We start from the raw sequence: 11,870 nt of genomic DNA on the forward strand, positions 1-11,870 counted from the left end.
GCTCAGCCAATCGGGTGCCTTCTCTGAGGCCCTTGCTTCTTGGGTATGAAGGCGCTGGTGGCAAGGGGTAGGGGAGGTACCCCCCTGAGTTCCCGCTACCTGGATCTCAGCGCTGCCCTGGGCCCTTGGGCTCCACGGGCCTGGGTCTTCGGCCTCCCTGGTACCTGCCCCGCGCCGTCGATGCCCAGAGCCTGTTAGCTTCCGTCACAGGCACGCGGAGAGCCCGGCCCGTACACCTGGACGGCTTCTCCGGTGGCAGCCACACCACCCTCTCCCTGACCTTCTCCTCTAAGCATCTGCCTGTAGCTCCCACCGCCACGGATGCTGTTTTGTGTCTCTGAACTCTCCCAGCTCTTTCTCCGCCGGGATGACACTTCCCGGCTCCTTTTTATCCTCGGGGACCACCTCCAGCATTGTCAACTCGGCGAGGACTTCCTCCGGCCGGGCTGCCCCTCCCCAGGCAGGTTCGGACTCTGGACGACCTTGGACCGCAGACCTCTGTGGGTACCGGCTGTCCCCACGCACGAACGCGGGGCCCGAACCTTCATGCCTCCGCTGAAGCTCCTCAAATGTTCCAGAGGTTCAGCTCCGCTGAAGCTCCTCAAATGTTCTGTCGGAGGACCGACAGAGACCGCTCCCTTGAGAGCTGCTTAGGGACTCCTGGGCCCGCAGCGACTGGCTCCGGTGCCCGCTGATGTGTGCCCGCGCATAGGTCCCTATCCCCGCCCCTGCCCAGGGCCCTTTCAGCTGGGGCCCCAGGTCCTGGCGCTGCCTTAGTCTCTGCTCCAGCCCGGGCCCCAGGCTCCTCCCTCCGCCTTTGCCCTCACCCTGGTCCCTCTCTTCCCCCAGCCTTCTTCTCAGTGAACCCCATCCTCCGGCGGTGACTCCCCAGGCTGCCCTCTGTTGGAGGCCCTGGCTCTGACGGATCAGGGGCCTTTGCTGGGGGAAGGCCTGGACAGCTAGTTGGGGCATCAGGGGTGGGCAGTGGGCCCAGATGTCCCAAAGGCCTCAGGTCCACAGACTCCAACAGCAGGTACCAGGGCCAAGCCATAAGGCAGGGGCAGGTCCCAGGTTGAGGACCTGAAGCCTCTTTCACCTTGCCCCCTCCCCTGCCCTGGGCCAGGTGTGGTTCTGAGCCACTGGCAGAGCTGAACCCGAACGGGTTGCTGAGTGCCCTCACTGGGGAAGGCCACAAGCTCTAGACGCCCATTCTCAGGTAGAAGGAGGTAACAGGGACACGCCAGTGGGATCTGGGGAGCCACCAAGTAAGAGTCTTAAGAATGACCAACCTGAAAGAAAGGACAAAAAATAGCTTGAGTCCCTCCTGGGGTCACCAATGCATCTCCCCCTTGTCTTTGGGAACTGAACCAAGGAGGCAGGCGTAGGCCACAGAGTAGGTGGCTCTTTACCCACAGGTGGGTCCTGCAATGGACAAAGACCAGCATTATGATGTCACGGCCCAGTGGCCATGGCTTGGAGCTCCTGGATCCTTGAGGGAGTCAGCTAGGCCCCCTCCTCCTTCCCCACGCTGCCTGTACCCCAGAGTCATGCTCAGGGCTGGAAAGGTCCACCACGAAGCCCTGCCCCTTCTCTCCCTGCTCCGACCCCTGTGCTGCGGCTGGTCCAGCAGATGGCCAATGAATGTCAGGCTTAGGGAGACAGTCTTCTCCTTTGGGCCATAACTGGGAATAAGTCTTAGGCAGATGGTCTAGGAGCTCTTCACAAGGCCTCGTGGAAACTACCTGTTACCTAGGCCACCTTCCCAGCGTGACCATGAGCTCATTCAAAGTGTCTGCCTCAGCCTCCACTCCCCTTTGATGAGCTCTCCACACGCTCAGAATATGTGATGTCACTGAAGGCATAAATGGGTGGAGGGCGGGTGGATAGGAGAGGCCACCAAGGTGTCCCCGCCCTGTGCACACTGTCTTCTGAGCCAGACCCAGCCCTGACTCTGGGACTCTCTCCGGCACCTGTTGGAAGACCCCTGACGTCGGGTTCAACGAGCCTCAAGTTCAGATCCAGCCCCCCTGTGTGTCCCTGAGCTGGTCACAGACCCCTTCTGAGCCTCTGTTTCCTTTTCCACGAACCGGGACCCTCGTCGTCCTGTGCGGCCAGAGTGGTGAGGGGCGATGCTGGTGGCCATGGACACCAGCCAGGGGGCTGGCCCGAGCGTTGCCAGCGACAAGGACAGGGACCTGCAGGAGCTGTTGCAGGAACTCGGCCAGCTCCAGGCAAAGTACGAGAGGTCTCAGGCCCCACTGGGCCCCGGCCCCATGCCCAGCAGTGCCCAGACTGGGCTAGGTGGCTGGGGCTGAGCGAACAGCAGGGCCAGGCAGGGAAGGGACAAGGCGGGGAGCAATCCCTGGAAACAGGAGGGGCATCAGTGGGGAGGGGGTGGGGGCTTGGCTCTGGTCCTTCGAGCTCAGATCTTGGGCCCTCCCCGGCCCACTCTGGGCTTAGTCTCCCATCCCAGAAGCAGGGCTGTGGGGAGCTGGGGAGCCACCCCTGCACCTGTCAGACGTTCAGCCCCTCTCAAGTCAACCAGTGAAGCTGTCAGCTCCCCCCACCTGCCTCATGGGGTGACCCTGGTCCTCACCCCTGGGGCTTTTATGGGGCAGCACATCAGTTTCGGGCTGCCCCATAAAAGCCTGAATTAGATGCAAAGGCTGTGGCTGTGAGCGAGTTTGTGGAGCAAAGTTCCAAGTCTTCCATCAGATCCTGTCAGGGCTTCCGACCCCACTAAGGTTTTGCCCCGTGGTGTGTGCAGGGTCCACACGGTATTTGTAGAGAAGGATGGCTTTTCCCTGCCTTTTCCAGGACCGTATGGATGAGTAAGTGAGGCCTGAGAGGCGGAGAGGCCTGCCCTGGGTCCCCGAGCAGCCGTTCCGAAAGCCCACCGCAGTCCCTGGAAGCGCTGCCTCTGGCTGGGGCAGGTCCCACTCTGCCTCCGCCCTTGACCACTGACTTGACTTGGGCACAGAGCAGGCGACAGACTGGAGACTCAGCTTGCTCAGGGGCTCGCCCGAGAGTCAACCATGGCTGGGCGGCGGCACATGGTTGTCTCCCCTCTGGGGGTGCTGGGGTCCCCAGTCTCTCCTTGCTGTGTGCTGGGGGCCCCACACATGGTCCCGGCCCGCCTGGGCAGGGGAGCAGGGAGGGATCACGTTACTGTTGCTACAGACGGGCTCGCCAAGCGCAGAGCAGAAGCACCTGGCCAGGTCACCAGCTGGTGGCTGCGGGGACAGGGGGACTCAGACCAGCCTCTAAGGGAGGATCCGTAGGACCCCATCCCACACCAGAAAGACTAGACTCCCCTCTCCCTGGCGCTCCTTCCTCGTGCCCTATCATGGCAGTTCTTTGAACTGCATGTGGCTCAGTTTCTCATCAGGACATGGGGTGGGGAGGCTTAAGTCAGCGGCCCACTGATGGGGGTGGGGGTGGCGGGCCCGTCCAGTGCACGTCTGAGCCAGAGATCCACGCAGAATGGCCTTGCAAGAGGTCATGACCTCGGGGACTCTAAACCATGTCTTGCTGTCCCTGAAATGTCTCTGCAGGCAGAGGAAGCTGAAGAGAGAGGTCGAGAAGCACAAGCTTTTTGAAGACTATCTGATTAAGGTCCTTGAGATAATCCCTAAGGGTATGTATGCCTGTTCGGTTCGTCTCGGCTGCCACCTCCCAGCCTTGGCACTAGGGCGCGGTGTGAGACTTGACCTCATCTGCAGGAGGAGGACCCACAAAAGCCGATGCCGCCCAGGTATGAAAGGGCACAGGTGCCAAGCGAGCCTGCCTGTGAACCCGGTGCCACCAGAGCCACTGGTGTGGCCGGCGAAAGTTCTCGAGGTCCTGGTCTTTTCCTTCCTCCCTTCCTCTTTACCTACCTACCTTCCTTCCTTCCTTTTTAAATATTTTATATATTTGAAAGAGAAGGAGAGAGCACAAGCAGGGGGAGAAGCAGGAGAGGGAGAAGCAGGCTCTCCGCAGAGCAGGGCTCGATCCCAGGACCTTGGCATCATGATCTGAGCAGAAGGCAGTCGCTTAACGGACTGAGGCCCCCAGGTGTCCCCAAGGCCCTGGTTTCCTGACCTGTACAAGGGGAACAGCACCCATTACACAGATCGGATGAACTCATCCTTCATGAGCCTGGAGCCCAGTGGCCGGCATTCAGCTATCGCCCAGTCCATGTTAGCTAGGATTGCTATTATTTTGTGTGTCCTTGGTTTTGTGTTTTTGTTTGTTTGTTTGTTTTGCTATTATCAGTTAAAATTACGCAGACACCAGAAATGGCCTTTGTGTTTTGTTTTATCGCGATTAGTACCAGAGCCTGTTGTTGTCAGTGCCAGAAGCTCGTTAGGAAAGGGAAGGCAATCAACCATGTATTTTTACCATCATTATCTCAACATCATCATCAATAATAATAATTCTTACCATTTATTAACTATTACCATTTACTAATGACTATTAACTAACTTTGTACTCACCTCTTTGGAAAACATTTTACCCCTCTGTGTGAGCTTCTGAGAATTGTGTTACCTAGGCTCAGAGAGGTTAAGGAACGTGCCCAAAATGCCCAGCCAGGAAGTGGTGAGGCTGGGTCTCAGACTCTGGTCTGACTTCAGGGCCACTGCACTGAATGCTGTGGAGCGACGAGAGGCCCCCCCAAACTGTTCTGGATATCAGGGAAGGCTTCAAGGAAGAGGTGGCCTCTCAAGGGGCTCCAGCGAGTTCAGCAACAGGGAACAGCATTGCAGACAGAGGGAACAACATGAACGTAGGCTGGAGCCACAGCCCTGCAGGATGAACTTGTGCATGGTGTGTTCCAGTGTGCTGCAGCACCAGAACTTGGCAGGGGCTGCTGGGAGATGTGACTGGAAGGTTGAGTAGCACCAAAAAGTTTTGAGCACCAAGCCAAGGAGGGGTGAAGGCTCCAGGTCCTTGGAGACCATCTCCTGTCTCACTGGGGCTCCTGGCTCCAGAATCTGGGTTCTTGGCTGGTAGGGCACTTTTCAAATGTTAATACATCTCTTGAACAGGCGGGCGGTGGGTGAGGGAGCTGGCCAGTTGCTGGACCCGTCCTGCTGTCCTGGGCTAAGCCCCGCACGGGCTCTTCCCGGCGCCTCTCATCTGTGGGGTTGCCGCTGGAATTGCAAGACCTCGGCAGAAGCCCCCCTCCGACACATTGGTGGCATCGCCCCAGCAGGGGACAGGTGAGGGTTGGGCTCTCTGCACCCGCTCATCCCACCATGGCATTGTCTCCCTAGGCCACAATGAAGGGGAGGAGCCAGAGGGGCCAGACGAGGCCCTGGTGGGGGCCATGGTGGAGCACTATGGGCAGCTCTTCACGATCAGCCAGGACATCCAGGAGCATCTGGAAGCCTTCTCCAAGATGAGCCAGGTCTTCCACCAGAGGCTGGAGTCTCTAGAGGAGAGCCACAGGGCTCTTATCCCGGTAACAGCTATCTGCAGCCTGGTCTGTTGCCCTTAGCCCATAGGACTGGGGGCAGAGGAGTCTCCCTTCCCTCTGCACCTCCAGGGGAAGACTCGGAGCAGCGGTGGGCTGCTGGGAGGGTCTGGGTGGCGCTGTCTCTCCAGAGCCTTGCTCTGGATCCCTTTCTCTCCCCTTGTGCTGGCTGACTCGGGGTCTTTCCTGAAGCTTCGCTTATATTCAAAAGGTGTTCTTGGTGGGAGAAAAGACACGAATTCTAGACTCAAACAGACTGGGTTCCAATTACACGTCAGTCTCTGACTAGCTGCATGACCCTGGGCAAGGGTGGCCCCTCTCTGAGCTTCAGCTTCTCTATCTGTCCAATGGCGATGCAACCAAGCTCATTGGTTGTTGTGACACAGAGCGGTGCCCAAGTGCCCCAAGAAGTCACTTCTCTTTCCTTTTTGGTTAATCGTATAATAAACAGAACTTCGGCCAGGTGGTCCAGCACTGCCCTCCAGCCAGGAGAAAGTGCCCAGGCAAAGGCCTGGCTGGATGAATTTGCATCCTGGGGCCTGAGGGCTGGGAGGGGAAGGGGACCTGGATAGGAAGGCTGAGGGGGAGTTGATTCTTGCAAAGGACCGTTGCGTGATGTTTGCAGAGAGTCTCTGCCCCCTAGTGGCCGCACTGAAAACCTATACCACCCTGCACCTTTTTTCCCCTCTGGAGAGCCAGACCCTTTAGGATTGGGCAGGACGGGGGTAGCCTCAGTTTACCTGCTTTATCTCATTTAAATCTCACGCCAGCACCTAGAGCTAAGTGCTTTAATTCCTAGGGCTGAGACAAGGGGAGATAAGCCAGGTGAGCATTCAGATGCTGACTGGAGCCCATCTTTATGTAAAATTTTAATATTTTGTCCATCGTGGATACTTTCTATTAACTTTGACTTTCTAAAAACATTGGATTAAGATATTATTTATCTTAATTAATTTGTCTTCATTTGAAGCATACGCTGAGTGTTCCTACACCGCCTTAAATTTCACATCTTAGACCCAGTTGCACTCTTGTGCCCACTTTCCACGGGAGGAGATTAAGATGGGGAGAAGTGAGGACACCTGCATATGTCCCGTGCCGAACTGAAGCCCCATGGGGCCTCGTCAGGGTGCAGCCAACACAGCAGGAGCAGGCTGGGCCACAAGAGGCTGTCCACTGCCTTGCTCCACATGCCCTCCCAGCAGCCCCCGGGGCCGCAAGGGCACAGACTCTTGGCTCTGGTTACTGGAGGAAAAGGGGCTCTGGGAGCCATGAGTCAACATTCAAACCTCAGTCAGCCTGGACATGCCTATTCGGGCCTTTCCTGGTACCTTGAACAGCTGGGAGGCCCAGAACTTTCCCCTCCACCTGCCCCCACCCTGGCTGAGCACACCCCTCCCCCACCCCTTCCCTCCCGCCCGGGCTGTGAGCACCTCTGGACCAGGCCCAGGGCAGACGCCCCAGCAGAGTTTGCTGCACCGGGTGACACGCCTCTCCCATCACAGACCCTCAAGATTCGGCTGTGTCAGCTGCAGAAGTGATGTCATCATGAGTGGAAGCTGTGGGGGTTGGGACACCGTGTCACCTCCCGGAAGGACATGGACAGCTATAATGTGAGTCTGATCTGCGGGATGGGGGTGAGGGCAGGGCTGAGGGCTGCTGTCTCCTCAATAAGCATCATCCCCCACAAACTCACACCCCTGACACTCACACTCCCCCCCCACACACACACTCACACCCCTGACAAGAACCAGAACTGAGATCCCCAGCCCAGTCCCAGGGCTTGGCATAAACTGGGTGCTTGCCCAGTCCTTCTGTAATGCCTGTGGTTAATAACAGAACAGTGGCATTTAAGTGAGTGGTTACTAGGCACTATCTTCAGTAATTCCTACATCTCCATGGTCGTCCCAGGCAGTGCTTGGCCTCCTAACCCAGGACAGACCTCATCCGGGACAGGCACTCTTAAATGTTGGCGGATCCTTACCTGTGTCTATTTCACAGATAAGAAAAGTAATGTTCAGAAAGAGTAAGTCATGGCCAAAGTCCACGACCAGGGGCCAGGATTTCTGGGCTTAAGCCCTTGAGCTATTCCTTCCTGGCCTTTGGAATAGGGACTGGTTAACCTCTGGCCCCTGGGTCCTCACTAAAACCAGAGCCTCTGACCTCCCAGCCACAGGGGCTGCTGGGAAGACACCAGGACCAAGGCCCAGACAGAGTGTGGCCAGCAAATGCAGGGCTTTCTCAGTCTCCAGGGGATCCTAATTTGGAAGACATGAGGGTTGGGATCTACACGTTGCTGACCTTCAGCCAAGGGGATTAGTGAGGGAGTAGACTGGCTACTGTTTATCTAGCCCCTTCTGGATCTTTCTCTTTAAGATGGAAAGCAAGACCACCACCACTGGCCACAGCCCTGAAGATCTTAAGTCTAGGACTCCGGGGCTGTCCAGAGTGAGGGGCTCCAGGGTTCCCTCATGACCCTTCCCATGCCCGGCCCCTGGTGTGGCCCGCAGGGGTCTCTAGCCAGGAGGACCCTCTGGGAAGTTGGTTCAATGTCCTTCATGGCAGGGGAGGATGCTCAGGCCCCGGAGTTGGGGGACGCAAGCAAGGCCCTCTGGGAGTGGGGCACAGAAGGTGGCTTTTCCGGCCCAAGTAAGCTGGGGATCAGGGGGCAGGGGGTGCTGGGATAGGACCAGAACCTCGTCGTCCTCCACCTTCTCCTCCTGCAGAACCAGCTGCTCAACGACCTGCAAAGGATCATCAACAACATGGTCCGGCAGTGCTCCTCCTCCGCCCACCGCTCCGCCTCCGCCCACCGCGCGCCTGAGAGCATGGGCCTCTTCTCGAAGCTCGACCTAATTCAGGTAAGACCTCCCTGCCGCCCCAGGCTGGTGTCAAACCTCAGCCCCTCCTGAGCCGCAGCTCATGGTGCATTCATGTTTAACTCCTGTGAGCCCGACCGTCCATGGCTATGCAGGCTCCTGGGGCAGTGAGTCTTGAGGTGTCTGTTAGTCACTCAACAAACTTGGAACAAGCTCCCATTTGATGCAGGATCGGAGGCAGCTGTAACGGAACTCTTAGCTCTGCCTGGTCTTTCTTTGTGGCCCGGCCACGGCACGTGTCACACACACACACACACACACACACACACACACACACATGCACACACACAGTCACACAGACGTTCATGTGCTCTCTACATGCCTAACATTACACATGACATAACCGCAGACACAGAGAAGCCCATGGGTGTGGTCACACATTCACACTTGCATGCACTCTGGGAGGACACATTTCAATGACCAAGGGAGCCTCTTCAGTGGAAGCCTCAGACTCTGGGTCAAGTCCCCTGAGCTTCCCCTTTTCACTGACCACCCCCTCCCTGGAACCAGCCCCCCGCCGGTCAGACGCCGATGCTGCAGTACAGAGAGTGTGTCGGCAGACTGGCTTCTACTGACCACAGCGCACGTCTTCATTCTTTTCTTTTCTTTTTTTTTTTTTTAAGATTTTATTTATTTGACAGACAGAGATCCACAAGCAGGCAGAGGGGCAGGCAGAGAGAAAGGGAGAAGCAGGCTCCCTGCGGAACAGAGAGCCCGATGTGGGGCTCGATCCCAGGACCCTGAGATCATGACCTGAGCTAAAGGCAGAGGCTTAACCCACTGAGCCACCCAGGCGCCCCCTTTCTTTTCAATAATACCTTTACTGGGACACAATTCCCGTGCCATAACATCTTCCCTCTTAAAGCATACACTTTCAGGTTTTCAGTTCAGTCAGACCCCGGCAACCGTCACTGCTGTCCAGAAGAGCTCTTCACCCCAAAAAGATACATTCTACATCTGGTTTCTTCCCTTTAGCATAATGATTTCAAGGTCGATCCACGTCATAGAATGAATCCATACTTCATTCCTTTTAATACGCCGCTGTGTGGACCAGTGGATCCATTGATGGGCCTTTGGGTTGTTTGTGGGTTTTTTGGCTGCTGTGAATAACGCTGCTGTGAGCATTCACATATGGGTTTTAGCATGGACATGTATGTTCGTTATCTTGGCTAGATACCTCGGAGTGGAATCTCTGAGTCGTATGGTAACTGTATATTTGACATTTTGGGAAACTGCCAAACTGTTTTCCAGAGTGGCTGGGAGATCCCACGATCCCACGATCAGCGTGCGGGGGTTCCACTTCCTCCACATCCTGTCCACACCCGGTGTGGTCTGTCTTTTGTAACTCAGCCATCCCATGGGGTGTGAAGTCGTATCTCACTGGGGTTTTGCTTTGCAAGCCACTGGCGACTGATGACGCTGAGTGTCTTACACGCGCTTATTGGCTGTTTAAATCTCTTCTTTGAAGAAATATCTACTCAAATCTGTTGCCTATTTCTAAATCAGATTATTTGGGTTTTTTAAAAATTGTTGTTTTCTAAGATATATTCTAGGTAGAAGTCCCTTATCAGATATATGTGTTTGCAAATATTTTCTCCCTTTCTGTGGGTTGGTTGTCTTTTCATTTGATAGTGTTCTTTGAAGAACAAGAGCTTTTAATTTGGATGAAATCCAGCTGAGCTATTTTCTTCCCTTGGGCTACTTGTCCTTAGCACAACACATCACATTGCAAAAACTATTATCCCAAGTCACTAAGATTTACACCTAAGCTTTCTAATAAGAAATGTATAGTTTTTGCTCTAATATTTAGGTTTATGATCCATTTTTAGTTAACTTGTGTATACGGTATGGGATATAGGGTCCGATTTCATTCTTTTGCATAAAGATGTTCCGTAGTCCGCGTACCATCTATTGGGGAAAAAACCCCTATCTTTTCCCCTTGAACTGTCTCCTCTCACGTGTGACAAATCAATTGCCTACAAACGTGAAGGTAAATTTCTGGACCCTCAATTCTATTGCATTGGTCTGGATGTCTATCCTATGCCAATATCACAGTATCACAATATCGATTACTAGAGCTTTGTAATGATTTGTAATTTTGAAATGAGGAGATGGGAGTCCTCCAACTTTGCTCCTTTTTTTTGAGGTGGTTTGACTCTTCTAACGGGGCATGTTTGGATCATGCGAAGCATCACCACGAAGCCGGGTGGGCTTCAGGCATGGTGTGAACCGAGGCTCCCTGGATCAGCCAGGACTCACCCTTTCCACGCTCTGCCTTGGGCTATCCTCAATACTGGCCTCGCCTAGGTCACAGCTAGCTCTCCTTACTTGATGCAGGCTCAGGGGGGACATTCAAACACAAGATGCTCCTTTCCTCTGGAACACCAAAGGGGCGAGTCCCTGCCCCGGGGTTGCCGTGGCAACAGCCCACAGTCTGAAAGCCTGCCTCTCTGTTGGAGGACTCCTCAGGAGCTCTCAGACAGCGTCAGGGCTGCTCCGCGGCACGGCTCCAGGGACACCATTCACGTTGTTGGCATCCCCAGGGGCACAACTCATGTTATTCATATTCACGTTGTGATATGGTTTCGTTTTCAATAAGGGCACATTTGTCTAAATAGTCACACTGAGTTAATTTCATCTTCCCCCCGAGAAAAAGGAAGAAATTACACGGTGATGTCAGGAGGTGCCGAGGGTCTCCTGCAACAATCACTCAACCAAGACTTACTGAGTCGCCCACATGTGCTCAGCATTGTGCTAAGTAAAGAGCTGGAGGTGGAAGGTCTTTAAGAAATGAATGCCTCTCAGAGAGGGAGCCAGGGGGCAGACAGGGTGGGCTTCCCGGAGGAAGTAGTGAAAAGAGACTAGCAACTGCCATCAGGAAGCCACGGCAGGACTTAGACTTTGCCAGCTTTGCCAGCCCTGGGCTGTGCAGCTCCAGGCAAGTTACTTAACCTCTCTGAGCCTCCGTTTGCACAGTGGCCAAGAGTCACTGATACCACATCCTTTGCAGGGCACTTGAGAGAGTTAATGAAAGTGTAGGTAGCCTCCGAGGGTGCTTTGGCCATTGGGAAGGGGAAGCCAAAGCACTGGAAGGTGAGAGAAATTTCTTTTTCCTCCCAGGAATTTATGTTGGACAAAATGGAGACAGTGAAATTTATCTCACTGCTCATGGAACCCAGAGTATGCCGGTCAGGGGACCGTCTCAAGAACCCCAGAAGATACTCCAGCTCCTTCAGGAAATGCCCAAGGAATCAAGATTCAGTCCCCAGAACTCCCCTTCCGGGCACCCAGACTTCGGAGCGCTCCAGCTCCAGCTGAGCCAGCCAGCGGCCACGCACGCCCCGTCAGCATCAAGACCATCTTCTTTCATGTCCAGCCTCTTTTTCTCACCACAGCGCCCCCGCCAAGGGGGTGGGAGGCAGTCTGGGGGTGGGGGCACTGTTCCCCATCCTGGGGGATTAGCAGGCATGGAGGCTAGGACTGGGGAAAAGAGAAGCGGGTTCCTGGGTTGCAAGCGGCAGTCAGGTTGGAGGTCC

The 11,870-nt window shown here is 55.3% G+C and overlaps 1 protein-coding gene across 1 annotated transcript; it reads left to right on the plus strand.

The window, feature by feature from the left end:
- The first annotated feature begins 2,129 nt into the window (after nucleotides 1–2,129).
- On the plus strand, nucleotides 2,130–11,652 carry CCDC197 (coiled-coil domain containing 197). The gene is given in 6 exon segments (XM_059372160.1): nucleotides 2,130–2,236; nucleotides 3,555–3,649; nucleotides 5,271–5,446; nucleotides 6,961–7,068; nucleotides 8,182–8,316; nucleotides 11,455–11,652. Coding segments are annotated over 6 exon segments (819 nt in total).
- Nucleotides 11,653–11,870: the final 218 nt, after the last annotated feature.

The sequence above is a fragment of the Mustela nigripes genome, chromosome 13 (assembly GCF_022355385.1).
Source record: "Mustela nigripes isolate SB6536 chromosome 13, MUSNIG.SB6536, whole genome shotgun sequence".
In the NCBI taxonomy this organism is placed as follows: Eukaryota; Metazoa; Chordata; class Mammalia; order Carnivora; family Mustelidae; genus Mustela; species Mustela nigripes.